Source organism: Opisthocomus hoazin, chromosome 1, assembly GCF_030867145.1.
Source record: "Opisthocomus hoazin isolate bOpiHoa1 chromosome 1, bOpiHoa1.hap1, whole genome shotgun sequence".
Classification (NCBI taxonomy): Eukaryota; Metazoa; Chordata; class Aves; order Opisthocomiformes; family Opisthocomidae; genus Opisthocomus; species Opisthocomus hoazin.
The window spans coordinates 23,149,886-23,176,613 of record NC_134414.1 but is presented as its reverse complement, the minus strand read 5'-3'; the positions used below and the strand labels follow the sequence as shown (position 1 = coordinate 23,176,613).

General features: G+C 43.9%; 2 protein-coding genes across 2 annotated transcripts; both read left to right on the top strand.

Annotated features, from left to right (window-relative positions):
* On the top strand, window positions 1-5,576 carry GJB2 (gap junction protein beta 2). The gene is made up of 2 exons (XM_075418903.1): window positions 1-100; window positions 2,235-5,576. Exon 2 carries the CDS (start codon window positions 2,254-2,256, stop codon window positions 2,929-2,931), a length of 678 nt encoding a protein of 225 aa, XP_075275018.1. The 5' UTR covers window positions 1-100; window positions 2,235-2,253; the 3' UTR covers window positions 2,932-5,576.
* GJA3 (gap junction protein alpha 3) lies at window positions 2,657-22,211 on the top strand. The gene is made up of 2 exons (XM_009943193.2): window positions 2,657-2,693; window positions 20,596-22,211. Exon 2 carries the CDS (start codon window positions 20,613-20,615, stop codon window positions 22,143-22,145), a length of 1,533 nt encoding a protein of 510 aa, XP_009941495.2. The 5' UTR covers window positions 2,657-2,693; window positions 20,596-20,612; the 3' UTR covers window positions 22,146-22,211.
* Window positions 22,212-26,728: the final 4,517 nt, after the last annotated feature.

Below are 26,728 nucleotides of genomic sequence, written 5' to 3'. Positions count from 1 at the left end.
GGCCGGCGAGGCGGGGACCGGCCGCTCCGCGGGCACCGGAGGACCCGGGAGCGGAGCAGCGCGGCGGTCGCGTCCCGGGTGCGCTGCCGAGCGGCGCCAGGTGAGGGTCCGGAGCGGCTCCGGGCGGGTCGCGGTCCGTGTGGGGAGACCGAAGCGGGGCCCGGCCCCGGGGCGTCCCCCGCGGGGCCGGGAGCGGACCCGGCCCGGCCCGCCCCTCCGCCGAGGCCGCCGTGCGTGGGGCTGGGCGGGCAGGGGCCGGGCGGCTCCCGCTGCGGGAGGCTCCGCGCCCGCCCCAGCGCTCCGGCCGCTGGGGAGCTGAGCGGGGCAAAGCTCTGCGCGGGGCCAGGGGGACAGGACGAGACACTGGGAGCTGGCTGTGACCGCCGAGTGGGGGTTTCCAGTGGGTTGCAGTGAATGGCTGGCGGGGTGAGCGTGCCGGCGGATTCGCTCGGTCCCCACAGCCGGCTGCAGCGTTTCTGCCGTGGCAGATGAGCCGGGGGGAATGTCGGTTGTCCGTCCCCCCCTCCCAGACTTGCAGCGCTGGTTGAGAACTGCGGTGTGAGTCCACGCGTGGAGCCCGGGTTGTTCGTCCCGCGGGGATGTACGCTTCGAGCGCTTTCCTTCAGTCCTGGTTAGCCGCTTGTGAAGGTTTCGCTGACTTTGTCTCAGTGGCTGTGCAGCAGACAGCGGGACATTCTTAACAGAAGGATGCAGGCATCCGATCATAGCCCGGAGTCCGGGTGAGTGTAAAACTTTGCGTAAAAAGGCTGCCAGTTTCAGCAGAGACAAAACATGAGAAGTCTAAGGAATTCCAGACACCTTCTCAAAGTTGGTTTTTTTTTTTTTTTTTTACTTACCCAATTTCACCTTTCCTCCTCACAGTAAATCTGACCTCTCCCTCTCGCCTCAAGGCTTGTGTGTACAGGCTGGGCCCTCGTACCAGGGATATGTGTCGGGGCACGTTAGTCCTTTAGTTGTGTTGTAACTACACCAGGGTAAAGAATTTACTTTTTTCCTCTGTTATGTGGGAATGAGAGATTTTGAAAACTTTGGCCAATGTGGTGTTGCAAGGTGCCATGCTCTCCCCACCGCACGCAGCCTGCGCCAAGAGGGGACGGAGCTCTTGCCCGCGGCCGGTGTCACTCTCCCACACAGCCAAGTTGAGCCCTGGCCCCCAAAGGCGATGGACCAGCTATGCAAGTTCCCAGCTCTGGTTTCAGAGTGCTTTGTCCGATTCAATGATAGTTTCCAAATGGCTGCCAGCAGTGAAAGCTGAGCCCCGAGACTGAATTCTGACTTCAGCAAAACTTATATTTAACTTTCAAACTGGCAAAGAGCGTGGATTTTAGTTTTCAAGAGTAGGAGAAAAGTTGAAATGGAGCTTTTCTGAAGTTTATCCTCCTGTTTATTCTGCTGGGGTGTGATAGCATCTAGAAAATCAGCATAAACTCTTTAGCTGAGGGCTTTTTCCTCCCAAGTCTATGGCTCTGCTTGTCTCCCTTCTGGATGAGATAGCAGTGGATGTGGCAGGGCAGGCTCTGCAGTATCTTCCTCTGCCTGTTGTTTTGTGCTGTATATGCATGCAGTCCTGACAGAGCTGTCCTGAGGCTTCTCAGCAGTGTTGGCAAACTCAGATGCTGTACTTGTGAGATGAAGGGCCTGCCAAGAAACGGACAAGTCTGAGCTTCAGCAGAAAGCCTCGGAGGGCTGCTGGAGGCGTCTGGGAGGAGTGAGGGCTTCTGCTGAGGAAGGCCAAGTCATACTTACCTTGGAGGCAAAGAAAGCACCAGACCAGCCTTCTAGGGCTGTGGCGTTGGCAAATAAATCCTATGACGACTACTAGAGAAGTCTCCACTTCATCCAGATACGGTCTTAACACATGCAGTGGTAGTAATTTCTGTTGCTTTGGGAAACACATAGAGAGGCAAAATGCTGACCAGAATCAACCACAGAAAGGGAAATATCTTGAGAAAGGGAAGGAGGCCATAGAGGATGCACAGGGGAAATGTATTTGAAGGTGTAACTTACTTCCTGCTTGTCCCATCATAAAGACAGGGAGGGAGAGAGTTTAATAAGCTGTTTGAATCCATAAACGTTTGGGTGACGTTAATGAAAGTGACTTGCATTTGCCTGTGACTCTTGAGTGAGTGCTAGGAAGTCCTCTCATTCGTAGATGGTCTTGAGTTGATTCTTTATCCTTTGAAAACTGTTTGGTGTATTATGTCATCCTGCAGGTAAAAGGACACAGAAAAGATGGACTGGGGAAGTCTGCAGACCGTTTTAGGAGGCGTAAATAAACACTCAACCAGTATTGGGAAGATATGGCTCACAGTCCTGTTCATTTTCCGTATCATGATCCTGGTTGTGGCTGCAGAGAGAGTCTGGGGAGATGAACAACAAGATTTTGTCTGCAACACGCTTCAGCCTGGGTGCAGAAATGTTTGCTATGATCACTTTTTCCCCATCTCTCACATCAGACTCTGGGCCCTGCAGCTGATCTTTGTTTCTACACCTGCGCTGCTGGTGGCCATGCACGTAGCTTACACCAGGCACGAGAAGAAAAGGCGGCTCAGAAATGGTGAGAAAATTAATATTGAAGAGCTGAAAAATGAGAAGATTCACATTCGGGGCCCCCTGTGGTGGACGTACACCAGCAGCATCTTCTTCAGGATCGTCTTTGAAGCAGTCTTCATGTATGTATTCTATTACATGTACGATGGGTACCAGATGCCTCGCCTGGTGAAGTGCAATGCATGGCCCTGCCCCAACACTGTGGACTGTTTTGTGTCTCGGCCCACTGAGAAAACCACTTTTACTATTTTCATGCTTGCCGTGTCTGGAATCTGCATGATGTTGAATCTGGCTGAGTTGTGTTACCTAGTGTTAAAAATCTGCATGAAAGAATCCAGGAAAACAACGGTTTTAAAATAATTCCCCAGTTTCAGGATTTCTGAGCTCCCTATTTCCCTCAAACTTTCTTAGGTGTCAGAAAACAATCAGCAATATTTTCACACTTGAGGAAAAGGATAAAAATGAAATTCATACATGTTTTAGAAATGATAGCCTCCCTGGGAAGCTGCCACTGAGGCAAGTTTTAAAGATCATGACCTAATTCAGTATTCCTGCATCCACAAAATAGAGCAGCCTTCTGGCAGCAGCTTGTCCAAGTCTGCCTACTGCTGGGATCCTGTTGTTGGGACAGAGTCACTTTTCAAAAAGTGGGAGTGGAAAGGCCCAGAGAAGTTTGTAGTGCCCAGGGAAGAGCCAGGTATCACAAACACACTCTGTCAGCTTCAGAGGCAAGCCAATAACAAAGGGTTTTGGTCAAAAGTGGGGTGAAGGGTTTTTGGGGGGGACTTATGGCTTGTGAAAGGGAAGAAGACAGGGTGGTGACTGTGTTTGTAGCAGATGTTCTGTTCTCTCTAAGTGTTCTGGAAGCAAGGAAAGGGCCTCTGGAACACAGGTACTCCATGGCAATGCATGCTGTCAGCTCTGCTGGGCACCAGCAATGGTTTTTATCTTTTTATCTCCTCACCTGCACTGAGGAGCATCTGCAGGGTTTGGGGTGGCCACTTGCAACTGCTTGTGAATGTCAGTAGGTCAGTGCTGCCTCCCTCCACTCACAGGGGCTGCAGTGGTGGGAGGAATGAAGCTTGTTTTTTCATTCTCTTGGTGAGGTGAAAAAAAGGATTGTTGCCTTTGAGCAGGTGGGAGCAGTGCAACTTTCTTCCTCCTCTTGTTCTCCCCCAACACTTTGTGAAGAATCTCCATACAGTATATTGTATTTGATGAAGAGACTTTAATGCCTGACTGTGACCCCTTCAGCTGTGTACCTGTAAAAGTTTTTGGGGTTGTTTTTTTTTTCAGTAAAAGCCAAGAAAAATTGCTTTGTTTCATTCTGTTTGTTAGCCAAAAGAAGTGCTTTGACACTTACAGCATGGTATACAGTAGATTGCACCTACCAGTGCTCCTTCCATCAGTCCCTTTTTCCTATCCAACCTGCACAACTTCTTCATAGAACTTTCCCCCTATCTGAGCTACCCTTCAAGTGAGTCCATCAAACCACTCCCAATCTGACATTCCCCACTGTGAGACCAAATCACCCCTCCTCTTCTTACAGTAGGTCTAGCAGGAATTATAGACAGCGTGCAGAGCTAAAATAGCAAAGGGACCCAATCAGAAGTGACGAGGAACTTGATACTTTTCTTAAAGTGCACATTGCTGTGCTGTGAATTGTGTAGTACGAGTCAGTCTGGTCTTGTCTCTCCAAAGTAGTCTCAAAATGTGTTTTATGCCTGTCCTAAGCAGCTACACCAGCACATACAGCAGCACAGTTTGTCTCCCAAGTACCTGCCCATTGAACCTGCTTCTAGAAAACTGCCTATTTCTCCTCCTTAGCTTTAATAACTGGCTATTCCCCGACATGGATTAGTGTTATCTCAGCTTCTCTATCTGCATCCATCTCTTATTGTACATTTAAGTTTATCACTGTTGGAGTACACAAAGCTGCATTAATTAAGACCCATGACCCCTCACTGTGCACTGGAAGCAGAGTATAAGCAAGCTCCCGTTGCTTGTGAGCTACATGCAGTGTTACAACTTGACTGCAGGTGGAAATCTGTCCTCTAAGAGGAGAGCAAGAAAAACGTAAAAACACCTTCCTCACAAGCATGAACAGAAAGATGGAAAGTGATTAATAATGAGCTGAACTGGAAACTTGGACAGTGAAAGCATCCTTAATTCAACTCTAAAGAACAAAGCTTGGCACGTATCAGGTTTGTGCTTGGTAAAGTTCCTGCATTGTTCCGTGTACAAGTATGAAAAGAACAAACTATCTACACTCACAGTGCTCTAGTATTACACTTCTTTTGTAACAGCAGGATTTTAATGTTTTTTTCTGAAATTATAATTAAAGCAGTCTTGTGGTGTCTGTTTTCTGTTTTACTTGTACGTGCTGTGTGTTACCTAACGTGCCTAATGAAAATCTATTTACCATAATGGAAAATGTATACACCAGTGCTACATTTAATAGCCAAGGGCTACTGTAAGGATTTTAGTCTTCTGCTGCAGGTTGGTCAATTGACTACATTGCCTGCAGATTTCATGAGCTGATAGTAGAAGGTCACATATGTGACCCCTTCTAGAAATCAAACGTGCTGCCTAAGTCAGCCTTGTAGTAGCAGAGCTACATCTGGAAAAGTGTGGTGATAAATAACCCTCTCTCTATGCGGAAGAGAGTTTGTTTTCCCAGCCTGACTTTGAGTTTAACTGGAACTTGAATGAGACCCACCAAAACTGGTAACACTAACACTAGGAGGTTATCTTCAACCAGCAGTTTGGCAACTAGATTATCATACAGAGGAAAAAAGATATAAATAGGGAAAGTGTCTGGCAGTGGCCAAGAAACGGCTTTTGATCCAGAACTTCTGCATCAGGTGATAATAGCTCTACCAGGACATATTTACTGTCTGAGATTTATTTTCTGTGTATATTAAATTTGACTAAATAGCTGTTTTTTAGGGGGAAAAAAGAGTCCAGATACTTCATAAGAACATAGGAATTACACCGCTTTCTGCGTGCGCTGCATTGCATTGTAGACCTCCTGCAAATGGATTTCATACAGATTAAAATACAATGCTGTCTTGGAATTGTGTGTGTGTTCTTTCCTGAAATACACTAGAAGTGTGGCACTTGGTTCCTAGGCTCTTCTCAGAATGAAGGCTGCAAGAGTGTTGAAAATGGAAGCAGCAAATCTGAAGTCATGACTGTAAAAGAGGCTGATTCCATAGTGTCCAGCGTAGCCAGGATATAAAGTGTCAAATAATGTGGTATCAGAACTGGGAACCGTGGGAGTGGGACTGGCTAGAATTACACCATGATTGAAATCACCAGAGGAATTCACCGTTGACTTCATCAAGCTAAACTTTCATCCAGAACCTTGAAACCAAAACTACAAACATGTTTGTCAGAAAGCAGGAGGCAGGAAGAGAAGCAAAGTTCACTATTAACTCGTAGACCCAGCTAGAGAAAAAAACCCAAACTCCCATGTGAAAAAGACTAAAAGGAATTCAGAAGTACAAATCTGTAGTTATGACTTCTGGAGATAGAAGTACCTTTGTTAAAGTTTTTCTTGGACAAAAATAAAATTAAAAAATCCTTCAGATATTTTACAGTTATCATGAGCCAATGTATTGTGTTATTTCCTATCTGACAGCAAGAATACGAAAGACAGATGATATGGCCCATACAGAGAAGAGCACTCCTGTACCATGGAGGTTCAATTAAAAATAACATCACCATTAAAAGTTGCTTTATTTTTTAAAAAGTGTACTGCAGGAAGCAAGCAACAGCTAAGAGCACTTTACTACAAACTCGACTTGGTGAAGACGAATCTTTTTTTCCCTAATTGTAATTCCCTCCCCTGCAACTTAGGCTAATGTGTTTTACCAGGCAACAAAATCACACTCAAAGAAGTGCACTGTATTTTGTGGTCGCCTGTTCTGATATTCAGGACAGCCACTACCCTGTGTGTTAATTACAGGTTTCTCCGGATTTTCACCATCTTACTATCTATACAGTCATTCGAACCTGTTTGTAGACAGTGTCAAGAGTGATGGTAACTCTGAGGCTTAATGAGCTAAGACTAATGGTAATGATCTTCAAGATAGTTCGGGAGGTACTTTTTTCCCCATCTGACCAACCCAGCTTGTCATTGTCATCTTCTTTCACAGCATATATTTCTCTTCTGTAAAGTCGGCCCAGTTCTGATCTGGGTATTTTCTCTCTAAGCCTTCTTAGCCACCAAAAAAAGTTTTTATAATCTAAGTTTGGAAATGTATTAAGGTTTAATTGTCAGGCCCAGCTGAGGAAACATCATATCTCCCACTTTCCACCTTTGAGAACATAGCTTGCCACTGCTATGGTTGGTCCCCCAGTACTACGATGGAATTCAGCCTCAGAACTGACCACGTAATTGCACTTACATGCTCCCTTTTTCTGCCCGCTAAATCACTCATAACTCAATGATTGTTTTACATCTGCCTGCTCCGTGCTCAATCCATTGTATTTGAATAAGCCACCTACGAAAAAATATCATCTCCAAGGATACCACCGGGTAGCCAGAAGCTTCATGAACCTTTCTGGTAAAGGAGTGATGTGGTATCAATATGACATACAGTTTAGGGAACTATGTTTTGAGTGAACTGATGGAGAGCTTACACAGCTGAGCGATGAATCACTGCAGGTTGTGGGTGAATGTTTCGAACAGCAGTGTACATTCTGCGTGCTGTTAAGAACCATCATTTCACTCATAGCCTGGCACAGTAGCCAGGATCATACACACTGTGGTGTGCCAATGCAGTCACACTGGACTGAAGCAGGTGCTATTTTTCCGTGGCCAAGCTGGGCTGGGCAGGATTACTTGGTTAGGCAAGGTGTATCTTTTCTGTTGTCGTAGCAATTACGGTAATGCAGGCTTGTCAGCTGGAGGGACAATAGCAGACTTAAAACTGTTGAAGTTGGGATCATGAAATTTGTTTTATAAGAGTTTTGCAGATCATTTCCTACTGAGGTTCAGTCTTTAAGGCAACACATAAAAATTCCTCCCACACCTCTAAGTGATCCACAGATTAGCAGGAATGTTGCACCTTCTTTTGATGGGGTGACCTGAAATCTTGCTATCTGTTTGGTATCCAACTATCAACACTTCTTTTGTCACAAGACTTCTTTCACTTGATTTGAAAGTATTATAGCAGTCCTAGTACACAGAGTTAACCTTGAATCTCATTGTTTCTGAGTTTTCCCCAACTGAAAGATACAGGTGACAACTGTGTCATGGTCACAGGGAGTAGAACAGTTTACTCAAGCATTGTTTGTTAAGATCATTGCAACAGGTGCCAGAAAAAAATATTTTATAATTATTATGTGGTAAAGATTTCAAACCTATTGTATATTGCATCATTAGTGTAATGTCTGCTTATGGTTAGTCATGTCTCTGCCCTAGGTGTTCCATCCTTTCCAAGGACTGAATGTTTAACATACAATTTAAACAGCTTCCACAATTCCTCCAGCACAAATAACCAAAAACAATCTATACACTTACCCACACACATGTGCACACAGACACAGAAGAACAAACTGACTAAACCATTATCTCACTGTTATCTGATAGAAGACTGAGACATTGCAACATGATTTGTCAGGAATAATTTCTGCCTCTGCCGTGCTAAAAGCTTTTGTGTATACCAGTAATATAGTTATTAACGACTCATTGTCAGAGTGTAAGGATCCACCAAATTGGATAACATGTATGCAGCTGGGAGGAGCTGCAGGTACGTGGGAAGATAGGCTTAGAATTCAATCTGATCTTTATCACCAGGAGAAATGGTTTAACAAAAGAAGCTTGAGGTGTTAGGAAGGACTAAATGCTACTATTGTGAAACAGTAAGCACTTGCAGAAATGTAGGATGGAGATCTGTTCTGAACCAAAGAACAGTTTCATAGAGAAGAGATGGAGTTTGTAGTAAATCATCAGTGGAATATGAGTCAATAACGTTGGTTTGGAAGAATATCATACTGGTATGCATTAAAGGTTTGTCAAAACTAGGATGTTTGAAATAATGTCTCTACTCTTGTTAGGATCTGAAAGTCCTTATCTGGACCATGCTTTGGGGCACGATCTGTCCAAAAAGCCCATTTCTCAGCTGCAGAAATCCAGGAGTCAGGAATAATATACGACCAAATGTCTAAAACACAGAACCTGTGAGGAAAGCCTGAAAGAAATGAGTTGGCCTGGAAAAGTCTGAGGAAAGACCCAACCCAACAGCACTCTTCAAATATGTAAAAGATTATGCCAAAGAAGATGAAGATGTTGCTCTTTACATCCACTGGCAACAGGACAAGAAATAATAGGCTTAAGTTGCAATGAGATGTGGGCTAGTCACCGCAAAAACCTCTCTGCGAAGAGGGGTAAGCATTGAGTTGGATAACAGACTTTCCATCATTGAAGATTGTTAAATGGCAACTCAGCCCAACATCTGTTGAGGATGGTCTAGGTATAGGACTCTGCTCTAGGACAGAGGGAACTTCTAAAATCCATGAGGAAGGGGACTCCAGCTGAGTCAGTTGTACAGGTTCCTTTTGCTGAGCCAAAGCTCAGCTGCCGAATCAAAATCTTTTTCACATAAATTCAATTCTACTTGTCAGTGCAGGGCCTATCCAGCATGATCTCTGTCAGCATAGTTCCTTTCTGCTTTTAGCAATTGTAATGATACATTCCACCTGACAAAGCATATGAGGTGGCATTGAGAGTAAATAAAATTGTAATTAATATAATTAATATAAATGAAGTTGGTGATGGATTTTTTTTTTCTCCTTATCACTGTGAGTAGAAAGCTCCTTCTGCCTCTGTTTTGTGTCTCACAAAATAGGCACTCCTCCCAACAGGAGGAAGACTGAAACCCAGATCAATTTTCAGTTTTGCTGCCCAGTTGACTATATATGCAAACATTGGTAGAGTTCACCGAAGCCTAGTCTGCGTCCAGGTGCAGTTTCACAGCAATAGCATGCCATTTTGTGTTACTGGTTTCTTTCATTTCAAAGGCAGACATTGTGCAGCAGTTCGAATTTTGTAGAGAAATTTTCCTGCACATGAGCTTGTTTTTCTATTGCAAAGCAAGATATCTATTGCTGTTCCTTTCTGTGGAAGGTACCCAATACTGGAGGCCTTTACAGATTCATCATCCATGTCAGCAAGGTATATTCCTGGTAAAACATACCGTGTTTGCTCCTATCCTGAATACAATAAAAAAGAACATTGCTGTTCAGGAGCTTTGGTTGTGGTTTGGCACTAAGAGTTGTTTGCTGGTAGTACTAGTTTAAGGTATTAACACTGATGTCATCCCTTCCTGTCCATTCTTATCCTGCCTGTGTCTCTCTCCCGCCCCACTCAACACAGTGCCTCCACTCCAGGACCTTTACCGTGCCAGCACAGTTGTTTGCACAGCTGTGCTCAGCACTGGATTGGCCGACTGTTGTAGCTGATGAAGAAACAAATGTTTTGCTTTGCTGGATTGTTTTTTAGCTGGATCAATTCCTTGATCTGGCTTACAGGGAGGCCACATGAACTTTCATGCTGACGTGACTGTGGGGCAGTAGGCCATGGTGTTGGGCAAGGAGAGCTGTGGGGAGTTAGTGGAAGGGGTGGAGGAGATGGCAACATGTTAAGTTGTATTTACTGCTACACACACTGTAATTTCAAACCACAGCCTCTGGCTGCATTTCCATAAGTGACTGCTGCTAGAAAGTCAAAAGTCTTGCTGCCTTTTCCCTCTTTTGCCGCTGTACCCTTCCCTGCTCTCTGCTCCTCTCTACTGGCCCTGCTTCTCACCTACTGGCCATCTTCTCCCTTGCTGCGACGAATCTCCCCTCAACCTTTGTATGAGTTGATTTAACTCACTAACTCAGCAGAAGAACTGTTTGAACTCTGCGTTTTGATTTGTTTTCAGCTCAGTTAGCTGTCTGCAAGGCTTGTGGCAGGCATGAATGTATTTCAAATATCAGTATTTTTATTTCTTCATATTTCTGCCAGTAGTGTGGAAAAAAGAGCATCACACAGTGACAGAATGACAAAAAGCATCATTCCTCTTAGGATTCTGCATGTCCTGTGTCTCTCTTTTTTGATTCTTCCTCCTAACAGATGCCTGGCTTGTACAGTTATAGTTCTTCCTCTGCTACATCTCACGTGGAGCTTCTGCTTCCATGAAGATGACCTGACAGCATCTCACTGCTACATATCCCGGAGGCATCTGGGTTTTTTTGTTGTATTAGGAGACTTTCTGCAGTTTCTAAAAGGCTTTCGAGAGGAAGCCTGTTCTGGTGGGTAAAATGCCATCCTAGGATCTCAGTGCCACTCTCAGAGCCACATAAAGTAGGACGAGTCCTTAAGTCTTCCTGTGCCTCTGTTCCTATAAACTAGAAGTAACAATAACTCTTCTTACAAACTAGAAATAAGAATAATTCTTCATGTCACCAGTTCCTACTTGTTAATATGCTATTCTCTGACGGCCTTGTCAGTAGTGTCTAACAGAACACTAATCGCTAATTGGGACAATAATAATAATTATTGTATAATACGAGATTAAACTACTAATTCAGTCTTTTTTATTACCATTTTATTTATTAATTAGTTCTAAAATTTTTCATCCACGTAGAAAACAACTAGAGAAGGAGACTTAAATCCTTGGTTCAAACTGTGCCTCCTGCGGTAGCAGTACCCCTTCTCAGCATTTAAATATCTTTAGTGCCATCTTCTGTAGGGCAGCGGCATATCAAGCGCAATGCTTTCTATTGCCACACCACGCAGTGCCGCACGCAACAAGCTGAGCTGAGGGCATTTGTAGCTCTTTTCTCAGGCTGACTGTGTGGACAGAACTGCTGTGCGCACTGCCGAGCCATGTACCTCTTTGCGTGGCTTCTGTACGACTAACGACATGTACCGCGGTTTAGGGGTCCTTCCACTAAACTGTGCTTGGATGCACAGTTATGGCAGGAGTGGTCCTCTTCTGTACTTCAAAATAGATGCTTAAATTAGAAACAGCATGAGGGAAGACACTCTTTTGGATCAACACTGATCTGAAAAAGGTCCATTTTTCTTGCTGAGCAGCAACTCAGGTTCAGACTAAGATCAAGATATATCTCCTTAACTTACGAGATCTTTTTATCATTTCATAAAGCTTGGTATCTATTTTTGATCTTCTTTCTTTGTACCAGTTTCTTTGAAATTGTTAGCTGGTGGCTGTAGTCCCATGGTAGGCAGGCACTGCATCAGATTAGTCATTTGAATAATATTTATAAATTTGAAATTTATTGAATTCTATGTTAAAAACCTTCTGCAGCAGTATGTAAACGCTGCTCTAGAACCTCACTGCTCTCCTGGGTAAGAATATTTTTCTTACAAAAAGGTGTCAAGGCCATTTTGTACAGATGTTGGGAAATACCACTTGAAACCTTCCAGAGACTGAAAAAGCCATCATGGAAACACCCAGTGCTTCCTGCAGATGGACAGATGGTTGAAAGTGACAGATCTCTCTCTACCTTTCCCTGAAAACAAACCTCCTGCCCTTCAGCTGATCTGATGAGCTGAGTGACTTCACTGCGTGAAGGAAGTTATAATGTCAGGAGTTACTGGGGCTGCTGGGATTCCCTCCCACACCCTAACACAGCCTCCCATGCCGCGCTGCTTCAGGATCCGCACTGTGATACTACTACACTTACAATCGTGGCAGCTCAGTGTTTCAGATATATCAGCCATCTCTTAATAGAGTCATTTGTCCTTGTGCCACCACTAGTCGTTAGGTCAATAGAGTTCTTCCTCCCTAGTGTTTTTAGCTGAAAGATTTACAGGGAGCAACCAGGTGTTGCCAGGATGCATGAACATGGGGATGGTCTATTTCCGTTTGTCACCAGTCCTCTGCTACACACAGCTCCTCAAAGCATTTCAGAATTTCTCTTTGATGGTGTTTTTACTGAGTAGAGCAACAGAAAGCCTTGGGAATGACCTGGTGTGGTAAAGTTTTCAGCTCTCTGACTGTCCAGTAGCTATCAACAGAAACCCAAAACCCATACGTTATTGCTGAAGAGTCGTCATGCCACTTTAAGTCATTCCGTCTAATGTTTTCCTTCCTCAGGGCAATGCTAAAGTACACAGAAAAGCCTAACCAAAATATAGGTGATGGCAATATTTTTGAATACCAATACGGGAAATATCAAGACCCAACTTTAAATCATTGTTTTGAAAACAGTTGCAGCTGATGTGGTTTTTCAAAGGGTCTGCGCACAACAGCTTGACAGCTCATCTTGACTGACGAGAGCCTGTGGGAAGAAACTTTTCAGAAAAATTATCCATAATGCCTTCGTTTCTTACCGCTGGCTCAGTCCTAGGTGTGGGCTCTCAAACTTTGAAGACCCTGGCTTGTCATTTATAAAATTCGACAAGTGTCTTGACGGAGCTGATGCGATGCCGCCTTCGCTCTGAGAACCAGAGGGTCCATCTCAGCCGGAGGGCAGCAGCTGCCGCCCATGCAGCAGCCCGGTTCACGGGGCTGGCAGCCCTTTGGGGCCCTGTATACGGGACACGTAGGTGGCAGCCGCAAAGTTTACCTCCTCTGAGGAAAAAAACCTTCCTTTTTATGAAGAGCTTTTTGTTGTTTGGGATTTTTTTCTTTAATTTTTGCTTTAAGGTGTATCTAACACCTCACGGACGAAAGGCCTTACGGGCGGTAAGGGAACCGTACGGCAGCTCTCCGCGGCAGCCGGCCGGCCCCGGCGAGCCGTTACGAGCCCGCCAACGGCCGGCGCGCGAGGGGCGAGAGGCGCGCGGGGCCGCCGCCGGGCGGCGCTGCTGCGCCCCGTGAGGGAGCGCGTGCTGAAGGCGGGCGAGGCCGGGTGGGACGCGGCTTTCCCGGCCGCAGCCCCGCGCCGGGCGGGGGCCGCCGGACCGCCGACCCCTCTGCCAGGGCCGGCAAGGTGCGGCAGCCGTGTCCCCGGTTACCGAGCGCCCCCCGGGCGGCCGGGACCGCCGCTTCTGAGGGGAGAAGCGTGCAGGTGGCGGCTCCCGAGCGGAGCCCCGTCAGGCGGGCGGAAACCCCGCCGGGGAGGGGTTTGCTACGCTTTTATCCTTTCGGACGAAGAAGCTGTTTATTTCTCAGGAAATCCCACCCTGGCCCGCGGAGGCGGATGGATGATCTGCACAGCGACAGCTCTTTAAAAGCCGGGGAGAGGAGGGCGAGCCCCCCCCGGCCGCTCCGCTCGGAGCTTCCCGGCTGAGGAGAAGCTGTGGGAGGCGGGCGAGGGGAGGGGAGGGGAGAGGGGGAGGGACGGGTGCCCGATGCCGGCAGCGGAGGCCGTCAGAGGTCCCCGGCCGCCGGGGGGCTGTGGGCAGGCGGCGGGCCGCGTTGCCAGCCGGGGCAGCAGGTAGCGAGCTGGGCACCGGCCTCCCGGCGCGTCCCGCCGCGCCCCCCTGCTCCCACCTCCGCCGCTCTGTTCCACAGCCCGAGCGAAGTTCGGGGGCTTCTTGTTCTTCCCCCCCCCGTCCCGTTAAATGAGCTATGCGCCAATGCTGTCTGGACTCTTCTGACCGAGTTAAGCTTTTGCTTCTTAAAACAGCCTTCCTCCCGCCAAGCGTAAGTAGCGCGGCCCTGGGGTGTGCCGCTCGGCAGCCGGCTGCAGGGCGCCCGGGGAGGGGGGTCGGGAGCCGGCCGGGGGCCTCCGCCCGCTTGCCGTGCCCCTCGGCCCCGGGCTGGGCGCCGGGGAAGGGCAGGGCGAGGCCGAGGGCTGCGCATCGTCCTGAGGAGGAGTAGCAGAGAGGGACTTACTGCGTTAAGCTCGTCCTCGGTGGTCCGTGGTGTGGGCGTCCGCTGCTCCTGCCCGAGGGTACCGTCGGCAGGCAGCGGTGCTGGCTGAACTGAGCCCGGCGTGGCAGGGAGAAGCGTCCACACCTCACAAAACACCTCAGAAAACGCGGTGGAGGGGGAAGCACCACGTACCATTTGTATCCGGGATTGTTGTGGCCGTTGCTCACCCAAGCGTGCACTTGTAGGGTGTGTGATTTCTTCTTTAAGGGTCGCCATGAACATTTGAACATTGGTGTGCATTTCAAGCCAGTTTTACACTGGGAGTGAAGTTAAATCCTAAATATAAAGCAGAGCCAGAATTCCTTTTAGCCTTGTAAGCGGTGCCGCACAGAATGATGGTGTTAACGAGTGCAACCCAAGATGGTTCTGGGGTTTCTTGAGGTGAGTTCTGAGTTACCTGGCTCTTACCAACACTTTCTCCTGACAGCGAGAAAAACAGCTGGGTGGCCTCCCTGCATTGACCAGGGTTTTACCTCACTCTGGTTACATCTTTGGTCTGAGAGTTACTAAAAACATACCAGTAACTTGCTTGTTCTCTCAAGGGATGCAAAGTATTTGAGATGAATAAATATTCTTTGGAAGATATTTATAGCTTGATTAGGCAAAAGTTTGTTAATGTTATAAACAAGAAAAGTTGTTTGTTTTTTTTTTTCCTGTAGGCAAAAAGAGTATCAGACAAGTATTTGGGTTTGTCCCTGACACACTGAAGAAATCACATAAACCTAGGATTTACTGGGAATCCTGAGTGTGTGTTAGGTCTTAGAGACACTGGCACAGATAGGAAGAAGGAGTTGAACTGAGTAGCCAGAGCTACTAGAGTTTCTCTCTAAGGGAAATTTAAAGGGAAAAGGGAAAATCCTACTGGAACATTTTAGAATTAAACTAGAAGAAGATTTAATGGTTCCCATAAGACAAAAACATACTTTGAACAAGGTCTATAGCACCATCTCCCTTGCAGTTACTTTAACTTGCCTGAAGTCCCCTGAGACTGATTCCTATCTGTTGGGGTACCTGCTTCTCTGCAGTGAAAAAGGGTCTTGAGTCTTTGAACGCCAGAAAGGCTTGTCTTTCCTTTGTGTATCTGCGGCGGGGGGCGGGACACTCCTTACTGTGCAGTTTTTAGATCCGTGTGGCTGATCGTATGTGGACATCTGACAGACCTGTCTCATTCATGCTTCACTCACTCGGGATGTAGGGACTGTCGCCCTCGTGTTTGACAGCGATTCCGTAGTCCCCTGGTAGCTCCACACCCTTCACACCTTTCAGAGTTTTATTGGTAAGTCACTGTCTTTTAATTCCAACGTAGAGCTCTAAGATGGCAGTGGAGTATTCTAGGGGAGAAAAGGGGTTACTTTTTGTTCCTGTTTTTTTTCCTGCGAGTAGAAAATTGGAGCAAAGGTTTGTTATGCCAGGGGACAAGGAGTTTAACAGGTGGGGTGAAGTTCTCCTCCTGGGCTCAGCCCTGCACTTCTTGCAGTTTTCCTTTGCTCAGGCCACACTTTCACTCACAGATTAAGTGAAGTCAAGAAGTCAAGAGAAATTTTGCCTGGGATTTAAGGGAGAGGCTTCATAGCGTTAAAGTAAGTTTAAGGTAATAACAACATCATCTAAGGGATGAATTTTTAACAAGAGTTTGAAATGCAGTGAAAGTGATAATACATGAGTCTGAAACCAGTATGAGTTTCTCATACTGGTTTGTATTTGCATTTTTTTCTCATACTGGTTTGCAAAATCTAGGTAATTTCAAAGATAAAAACCTAAATCCCAAGATTTTAGACTGTCACAAGAAGTGAAAGAAAATGTGGACTGAGTTTAAGAAATTTTAGTCAGACAAGGACATATTAAGTTTCTAAATAATTGCTAAGGGACATTTTTTAGATATACCAGTATAATAAAATCATAAATACACCAGATGTCATAATCTGGTAGTGTGTGTAACTTAGCTGTGTAGTTATTTATGTTTGTGTATGTGTGCATGTGTCTATATAAGTACATAAACATATACATGTACAAATAAAATTATAAATAAAACCATTCTGTGATTCTATGAAAATTATAAATAATTAAAATACCGTATTTCACACACATGATACATAGTGATTAATTTTTTTGGTGACATCATCAGAAAGAGAAATAGAAATAGTAACTAGCAAGTCTATAGATGCTAGATGATAATTATTTCTCTCCTGTAGAGGGATATATACATAATATCATAGCTTTTAAAATTTATTCTCTCCTTTGCGTATTCTCTTTGTCTCGCCCCCCTCGCATCCACAAACTGTGTGCATGTACTAAAGTCAGTAATTAATGGCACAACATTGACTCTTAAACAGAATGCCATGCCAGTTTTTATGATCTGCCAACTTTTCAATATTTGTCTCAGAGAAATGATTTCCTAAGTGACCCAAACAATATATGACTTCCAGTTCTTATTAAATGATCCCAAGATTCATGAAGTCCTTGCTTTTCATACCGTTGAATTGGATTACTTTCTGAGAAAGATTCTCTGTCACTCCCTAGTGGGTATTTCTGCATGAATGTCATGAAATACAGATGAAGAAGTTTCATTACTTTCTTAATCTGCATGTTTTCCAAGCACAGAAAGAAAAAATGACTCCCTTCACAATCCATATGTAAGATTAGGGCTTAACAATTGCCTAGCTCTGTATTTCAGCAGCACTGAGAGTAGTACTGTACAGCTGAAGTTTATTTAATACTACAAAAGCAAGCTTGGAATTGTTCTCAGCTAAAATACTGAGTTGTGGCTGTTCAAATTTAGATTTAGGTATTGTTGAACTTAATGGTGACAGCTCAAATATTCTGTGAGCCCTCTGGTTTTGTTTGATGTAATTTAATCATTATTTGTATCAAGGCACCCCTTTAAAATTGTTGATGTGATTTTTGGATGAGTTACACTGGCTTTAAGAATTACTCGCTGGAGAATCTATTGACCCTGAAGAAAGACACAGGACCTGGATTTCTGAGAACCCTCCAGCCAGTGCAGATAAATATCTTTGCGTTGCCCTTGGAAGTGATGTCCTTCCTGTATTTATGTATTATGGGCAACACACATTTGTAGTGAAGGCAATGATTGCTGCAATTGATACTAAGATGAACACTGAGGTTTTCATCACTGTATGGTTAAAATGCTATGAAGTATCTGATCACTGCTTAACCACTTTTTCTTTGCGTACTGGATGAATTTTCTGACTCTGATATACAGAAATAAATCTTTTAATTAATGTAAGCATTAGAAGAATGTTTTAAAGTGTATCCTTTGAGAAATGGGTTGTGTCACATCTTTGGTCCGGAATTATCTCAACCTGGGCGTTGTTGTCCTGCAGCAAGAAGAAAAAAAACATCTTCAGTAGTATTAGTGAATGGAGAATGAGAATAAATTAGATGGTATTATTTTTCACCTTTTCTTTGCTTTTTACGAATAGTTGTTTTTCTTCTTCCGCTAACCACTAGACAATTCTTCAGAAAAGCACAAAAAAATCCTACTTTCATTGTAGTCAGTGTCGCCTGTTTAGCTCAGTAAGAGATACACAACAGTGTGCCTATGGGGAAAAAACCAGATTGCTATCTCTGTTCACCTTACAGCACAGGGGTTATGATTTTTCATGAGGGCAGATTGAATTCATTTTTTTTTTAAACAATAAAATGTGATATCTGTCTTTATGAAGAACACTGTGCGGCCTCTGTGCCACTGGAAGTAAGGGTAATGGCAGCCATGCTGAAAATAGACCATGATTATTGAATTAAAGAAGACTTAATGTGCTAACTTTTGCTAATACACTTTCTATTACAAATACTAGTAACAATGAACAAACCAGAACTTTGACTACTCATTATCTGAGCTACCTATTTTACTTTATCTGGATAGAAAACAAAGATTGAGGCAGAGAGAACTGAACTGAGAGGCACAGAATAATGCTAAGTATAGCAGAGGAATGAAATACTGGATTTAGGGTTATGCTAAACTTTAATCCATCAAATATCACATTATTTATTTTGCTGTACCTATGTAATGATCTTTACTACTCAAAATGAGAACATTCCCAAACAATAGTTTAGTTCTGTCCAAAGATGGAACTAAACTGAGTATATCTTCAAATAGTTTTGGGTAAAAAATACACAAAATTAATTCTTTATTCCCTGAAAAATTAATACTTAAAGTATTCTAACAAAATTTACTCAGTTTGGGGTTCCTATTTCAAGAGGGGAAAAAACACACTCCTTAAAAGAAATCAATATATTTCCAAAAAATGATAAAAATTATTTTAGGACCGGGGACGTTACTACACAAAATCAGTATTTCTTTGTTAATACTGTCATTTGCAGTTTATTGTGCTATGCTGGGAAAGAGAATTAAATTATAGTAAAGGGAGTGTGGTTTTGTAGAATATCAAAGATTATTTTTTTAGGGGGTTTTTATTGAATTAACTTTGTGGGGATAAAAAGTGAATTAGTATTGCAAGATTTACAAAAATGCGAAATACTACTGGGTGTGTTGTTGCTTTTTGTGTAAAAATATACTATTCTGCAGTTACAGGTGTTTCATTCCCTCACAGTAAAATCAAATTATAAAAACAAGTAACTGAAATAACTTTAATTAATTACCTTAACTAAAAGCCTGAAAGAAGTTAGTACTGACTTTGGAAATGCTTCCTCTGGAGAAACAGTGACATCATTGTAGGAAATCACAGTAAATATAATACTGAGAACAGTGCATTTTCTCAGTGGTAAATTCCTACCTGTGATGATGAACACCTTTTCTTCTTGGGAATTGTAAGACACACGGTTATTTGGACAAGACATATCAGTGTAAAAATAAAAAAAGTGACGTGTAATTCAGTTATAAATTATTCCGAGATTTTTAAACAAGAGGATAACCATTCTTTTCTGATAGTGTTTTTTGCATGCGAATTGTTGTATCGGAATTACAATTATGATCTAAGTATTTCTGAAAGTATTGAAGTTAGCTGAAAGCAAAGTTTTGTATTTTGTTTTCAGCTGACATACAAAATGTAGAAGTGTGTTCATTAGGAGAATGAAATGTACTTCTTACATATATTCCAATATTCTTATGTATATTCCAGTTAGGAACAGGCCAAGGATAACAGAAGTGATACCAGCAGATAATAGCTTGTTTCTCAATTGAAGGCAGCTTGTGAGGAATCTGACTTTAAAAAATTCTTGTACGTTAAACCTTTCCAAATCAGAAGTTGTGTCACTGCCTAGAATTGGACATGGGAAGCCCATTGTACATGAATTGGTGTAAGCTACTGAGAATGTGTACCCGTTGTTTATCAGAGAAGTAAGGTCATAATTTCATTTTTCCAAAAAAATCTCTGTGGACAGTTGCTGAAGTGCTTCTGAGTTTTTTTGTTTGTGGGGTTTTTTTTAATGGTGTTGCAGTACATGTGGTTCAGTAACACCATCTAGCAGGACAGTAGGGCAAATGGCATAGAAACCTTTCCATCATTCCTCTCAGAATTTCTAATTCTTCCCAATATTTCAAGTTATTAAAATAATTCTTTCTTTTTGAGAAACTCAAACATGAGTAGGCTTTGAGAACATGCTTGTTGTTGGTGTACACATTCCAAAATTAAACCCTAAAGTCCATAATTTAGAAATAATTCTGGGTAATTATTTTTCTGTGTTTGTACAGTAGGGGAGACCTGGGACATTACTAACCTCCTGAATGCTGGAGTAACGAGTCCTGATAACAGTAAAATGATTAGAGTTAGGCAAGCTTTGTATCACACTCTGATACATGTAGGAATATTCTGTTTAATTAAACTGATTTCCGTCTGTTCTTTTCTAAAAATAGGCATCTAAAGACATCTCGGGTGGAGGAAACAGAGAAGTCATGTTTTTTAAATATTTAAATCATGTAGAAGTTCTGGTTTGTGAGTCCTTCTTGCCTGTCGTTGTGTATAGACACTTACACCTGTATCGGCTAGATGAAAGCACTAGACATCCCGCTTTTGTGCTCACCAAAACCCGTGGCTGCATGGTCACAGGGTTATGTAGTTCTTAACACGGGTGTGCAGTATTCTGCAAAAGGAAGTGCACTTAAGAAATGTCATTTGCAGAGGATCAATCTGTTCTGCCCCGACATTGTGTAACTATAAGATCTTTAAACACTGCTCTAATTGCTCTGATGTTCTTATTGTAGGTTAGAAATCTGAAACAATGGGTGACTGGAGCTTTCTGGGGAGACTGTTAGAGAATGCGCAGGAGCACTCCACGGTTATTGGCAAGGTTTGGCTGACGGTACTGTTTATCTTCAGGATACTGGTGCTGGGGGCTGCTGCTGAGGAGGTCTGGGGAGACGAGCAGTCAGACTTTACATGCAACACTCAGCAACCTGGTTGCGAAAATGTTTGCTATGACAAAGCCTTCCCCATTTCTCACATCCGCTTCTGGGTGCTGCAGATCATTTTTGTCTCCACTCCAACTCTCATCTACTTGGGCCATGTGCTGCACATCGTACGCATGGAGGAGAAGAGGAAAGAGAAAGAAGAGCTGAAAAAGAAGGGAAGCGTCAAAGACAGCAACTACCCAGGTGCAGCAGCGTCTGCCAGTGGTGGTGGAGGAGGCAGCAGTAACGTCAAGGATCCTCTTGGCAAAAGAGGGAAGGAGAAGCTCCCAATCCGTGATGAACGTGGGAGAATCCGTATTGGGGGTGCCCTGCTCCGTACCTATGTCTTCAACATCGTTTTCAAGACACTGTTTGAGGTGGGCTTCATTGTGGGCCAGTACTTCCTATATGGCTTTGAGCTAAAGCCGGTCTACCAGTGCAGCCGCGCACCTTGCCCACACACTGTGGACTGCTTCATCTCAAGGCCCACTGAAAAGACCATCTTCATCATCTTCATGTTGGTGGTGGCCTCTGTCTCCCTGCTGCTGAACATGCTTGAGATGTATCACTTGGGGTGGAAGAAGCTTAAGCAGGGCATGACAAGCCGGTACAGCCTTGAGATGCCTGTTGCAACAATGACACCAGTCATGGTAACAGGAGAGGCCAAACCTGTTGCCGTGCCACCACCAGCATCACCTGTGGTGGTAACGACTGCCGCGCCACCCCCTGTTCTGCCTGACACCCGTGCTGTCACACCACTGCTGGCCCCGGTGAGCATGGCACCATGCTATGCTGCAGCTGCTCCAAGGCCACAGCCCCCCTCCAACACGGCCTCCATGGCCGGCTACCCTGTTGCTCCACCAGTTCCTGAGGAGAGGCACCGTGCTGTGACTCCCACGCCCATCTCCACCCCCATCACCATCCCGAGCCCCATCCCCACGCCCACACCAGCCATCATCAACTACTTCAACAGCAACAGCCATGCCCTGGTGGCTGAGCAGAACTGGGTCAACATGGCAGCAGAGCAACAGGGGAAGGCGCCCTCCAGCTCGGCGGAGTCCTCCACCCCCAGCAGCGTCCGGCATCCCCTTCCCTCGCAGGAAGAGCCACTGGAGCTACTCCCACCACCGGCTGGGCTGCCCCTTGCTGCAGCCAACAGCAGCAGCAGCACCAGCGTCAGCGGGGCGAGCGGCACCAAGTGGGATGTGGAGGGCGAGGAGGAGCTGTCAGAGGAACGGCCTGGCTCGGCTGCCTGCACCACCGTGGAGATGCATGAGCCACCGCTGCTCGCAGACACACGGCGCTTGAGCAGGGCCAGTAAGTCGAGCAGCTGCAGAGCCAGGTCAGATGACCTGGCCGTGTAACGTGGTCGGCTCTGCTCAGAGGAGCAGGTGATGGAAGGCAGATTGGGCAGGGGAGCTGCCCGGCGAGGCCAGGCCTGGCAGGGGTGGGAAGGCCTGGGCTTCAAACTTTGACGCTTGCTGTTTTTGCACTCTGTGAGTTGTAGTGGGGAAAAAATATCAACATTTTCTAGTAGGTCAGGGGTGGCCGAAGCGCAGCCCGTGGGCCAGGGGACCAATCCTGCTTTCTTTCATGTCCATGGCAGATCTCCCAAGGGCAGCCACAGGGGAGGTCTGCACAGATAACAGGTGGTGATGGTAGCTGGTCATGTGCCCTGAGGCTGACTTTCATCTAAGAAAAGTGTTAATACCCCTAGTGCCCGTGTGCCTGGCTGTCATCTCCCTCTTGCCCTTGCCTTCACTTCCACCCTTTTTCACATAAGCTCTACATGAGTGGATGCAATGACTTGTTTTCTTCCTCTGATATCTTACGAGCCCTATGGCAGACATCAGGGTGGCATATTGCCTGTCATCTCTATGGACCAACTTGCCATATTAAAGGTGACACAGTCTCTTCCACATAACACGACTTAATGAAGCCTTTGTGCCCATGGCAAATCGCTGATGTGGTCCTTGGCTGGGCAAAGTTTAGGTAACCCCTGTAATAGATTTTTGAGGTTCCTCTTTCTGTATTTTTTTTTTACTCTTGACCTGTTAGGAAGTGTTCGGTTTGACCTTCTATCCAGTGTTTGCCGACCATGATCATACCATGTTTTTAAGCCCACAAATATGTTTGAGCATGTTTGATTATAATTTTAGATGACTTCTGAAATTGCTTAGAGGAGGACAGGAATTTAAACCACACCTCAGAAATTATTACACAGAACAATTTCTCTTCAGAAAGCAAGGATTATGATTTCAATACATTGTGGCCCCATACATTGCCCGTGGACAAACAATAGGATAAAGTACAATGCTGCATTTTAGACTATTAGATATCAGCTTAAGTTTGTTGGAAAAATGCTTTTTAGAAGTAAACTTGAGTGCGTATTTTTAAGTATTTGAACATTTTGAGAATAATTTTGATCTGTAGGTTTAAATTTACTTGACTGTGTACTTAATCATTGTAGTTTGATCTTTGATCTTACAAGAAAATGTAAGGGGAAAGAAACTTACTAATGGTGAAATTCCAAAGAAACACTATTTCCTCTTGTGTTCTACCCTTTCCTTTAACAACAATCTGTAGTGTCTTACAGGTCAGTGAAAACAGATTTAGACAATATATATTACAGAAAAGGTGGCTAAAATATCTGGGCAACATGCTAGTGGCTGAAGGGTCAATTCTGATCCCACTGAAGTCACCTGCAGAATTTCCATTCAATTTAACAAGGAGCAAGATTGAGGGATGGATCTTGCAGGCCTTATTCAAGCAAAACTAACATTCACGTGGAGTTTTGGGAGCCAGAGGGAATGTAGATTTGGGGCCTTAGATAAAGACATTAAAATCCTGCTTTTAAAAATTGTGTGTTTCCCTTAAAAAAAGGTGGAGGAACCTACTAGGTATTTTTTTCTAAGGTGCAGCTTTCCTTACAACTGGCTCTGTCCTTTATTCCTTTGGAACAAGTACTCTCACAGACATTAGTCAGATTTTTGAATGCCTGATAAGGCTTGGGAGAGTTTGGATACAAAAGGAATGCAGGATTAGGCCCAACGTCAGTTCTAAGCAAAAGCCAAAAGAACTGAAGCTTGGAGTCAGTCCTCTTGCTGCTGTAACTTGGAAGTGCTGTAATTGGAGAAGAGCAGTCAAACACACTGGGATAGCCCTTTGCATCTTCCAAGTATTTGGCCTGGCAGCGCAGTCCTTACTCAGGCAAAGCAGGGTCACCCTGTAACAAGTAGTTACAATTGCCGGTTATCTCTGCTGTTAAATGTTTCCCTGAATGTGTTTATTCTATTTAACAGTTAAAATATATTCCCACCACTCAAGATTAAACATTTATTTTTACTGCTTTCTGAGTAGACATAGAGTTTCTCATGATCAGAAGCACTGTTCTGCAACCCTTGGGCATGTTGTCGCATGATTTCCTTGACCTGCTTGTGGTGAACCAGGTGAGGAGAAGTCTTTCTACTGCCACTGATCTTGGGGGCAGACACTGTGTTAAAAGTCAATGTACAGTAATACAATGAAGATATTTACTGTTGGGTGTTCAGCTGCAGGCATGGTCTCTTGAATTTTCTGTTTTACAAGCCATAAAACCCCTTTCTGCAAGAAAGCTAAAAGCTAAATTCTGCTTTCTGTTGTATCCATGCAACTGTGCTGAGCTTAGACTAAAGCTGATAAAGTTGCCTAGATGTAAACAGCGGCGGTTTAACACTCAAAATTTTTAGATGTACTAGCATCTTTAGTAGCAGTTTTGTAAGTTTTGCTAAATGCCAAGTAATTATATTGCTGAAATAATGCAATATGCATCTCTGTGTTTTAGTACATCAAAATTCATGGGCTAAATTTTCCTTTCTTTTATGCTTCTGAAGAATGAAGTCAAAGGCTCTCTGGAATGTATTTCTATAAACCAGACCACCTGGAATATGTGCTTTTTTTATATCAACGCCTGAGAGCAAAACTGACTTTTTTGATGGAGCTCTGAATCTTGCAGTCTTTAGTACAACCCTCACAGAGTGTGTCCCACAGGACTGTATCCGCTTTGTATGTAAAAAATAACAGAGATAGGTTTAACTTAGGATCAACTGATACCTAGTCTGCCCTTTTCAAGTTAATGTGTGTGGTTAGACCTGCAGAGAGTTCAGGTGCTTTTGTGGAATATATGGTATTTTCAGGCAGAGTAACTACTGGAAAGCTGTAAAAGGTTATGTTTCCTGTTAGGTGAAGCTTAGGGTGAGAAATGTAGCTCTGTTGCAACCCCTAAGAGAAATCTGACAGAGCGGCCTCCGCATCCAAGCTGTACTGGTCTGAGAAAGCAAAGCTACAACTCACAGGTGGTGCTTTTAAGATCAGTTTAAGTTCCATTACATAACTATACAGCATCAAGCTTCTTGGTTACCTACAATCTCATTTGGAGTCCAGTAATTGTTTCTTCATTTAAACCCAGCTAACTGTTTTGGCAGAACTCCCCTTAACGCTTACAACTGCTTTTAGTTGCTGCATCACATCTGGAATCAGATTTGTTGAAGGAAAAATCTAATTGGTGTGGCCGATTTTGAGTTCTTTAATCTTTACTCATGAATGATCACAGAATTCAACATGTTATGAGTAAAGCATAACTATGCAAACTTCTGTAGTTCTAGAAAATATGTACAAACACCAACTAACTTGCAGAACAGTCTGTTGGCAAAACTAATCCGCTAATTTCCAAGTTGTTTACTCTTTCACATCAGTAAATTCCAGAGAGGGAACTGGTAGCAAATGATACTTTGGTTTAGCCTGGTCATATGGCTATTCAAGCCGCAATCCTGAAAGATCTTATACACACACCTAACATGAAATCAGTAGGTAAGTTACTGTAAAAGAGGAAGTTGGAACAGAATCATGCCTGATATTAAGCAAATTGAAAAAAAACCCACTCATTTTTTCTCTTAGAGTAGAATGATTGTGGGAAAATTTTCCTCTGTCTTACTTGAGGTTAAAAAAAATACTAAGGTAAGCTATGGAAAAGAAAAGGAGAAAACTGAAGAAAGACATCCTTTGAAGAAGTTACCAGGTATATGATGTGCTATTCTTTTTGCAGTAAGTCAACTCACTGGTACTAGTTGACCCTGCTTGGAGCACAGGGAGTTGGGCAGGATGACTTCCAGAGGTCCCTTCCGACCACAATGATTATATGAAACATATTTTCCAAATAATTGATTTCATTAGTACATTTTCCATCATAGTTTGTAAAACTGTATCTGCATTGCACATAAATACATGGTTTCTTGGCTGTGGACACAGTTGATCTGTTTTCTATCACTGGGCTTTTTTAATTAGTGCAGCTGTCAGTTAATCTTAAAAGTAAATGAAGTATAGACAATTTAAAACCCCCCATTTCTTCACTTTGTATTTTGATTAAACGAAGACAGCCTGCTAAAACCTTCCCTTTATTTAAGTGGAATATTTTATCTATGGAATTCAATCTCTTGTTTTTTTCATAGATAAAACAGTGCTCCGTGAATTTCTTGGTCTGTACTGGCATTGAAAAATTATAGACTCATAGCATGCACTGAAAAAACAAATGAACTGTGTTCTTTTCTGGTGTAATTTGGAGGCCAGTTGTGTGTAAAGTGCTACCAGTGATTGATTTGGCTCAGTATATTTGTTGTTCATCAAGGCACTTAGAGCTAATTAAATGTCTGACATTTTGCAGCTCTTGAGATTATTTTCTGGTATGAATGTGTAAGTGTAGGATCAGTAAAATAATTAAGGCAAGCTTTAAAAATCAGATCAGTACTTGGGTCCTTCTTTGGTTAGTTATGGGACCACCTGCTCAGCTGCTACAAACTGTTGTATTACACTGAGTTCATGTGGGTGACAACAGTCTGCAGCAGCAGAGCATTGAGCCCCTGGGTCTTTTTGTTTAATACAAACACTAACACCGTGGATTTGAACAGGCTGC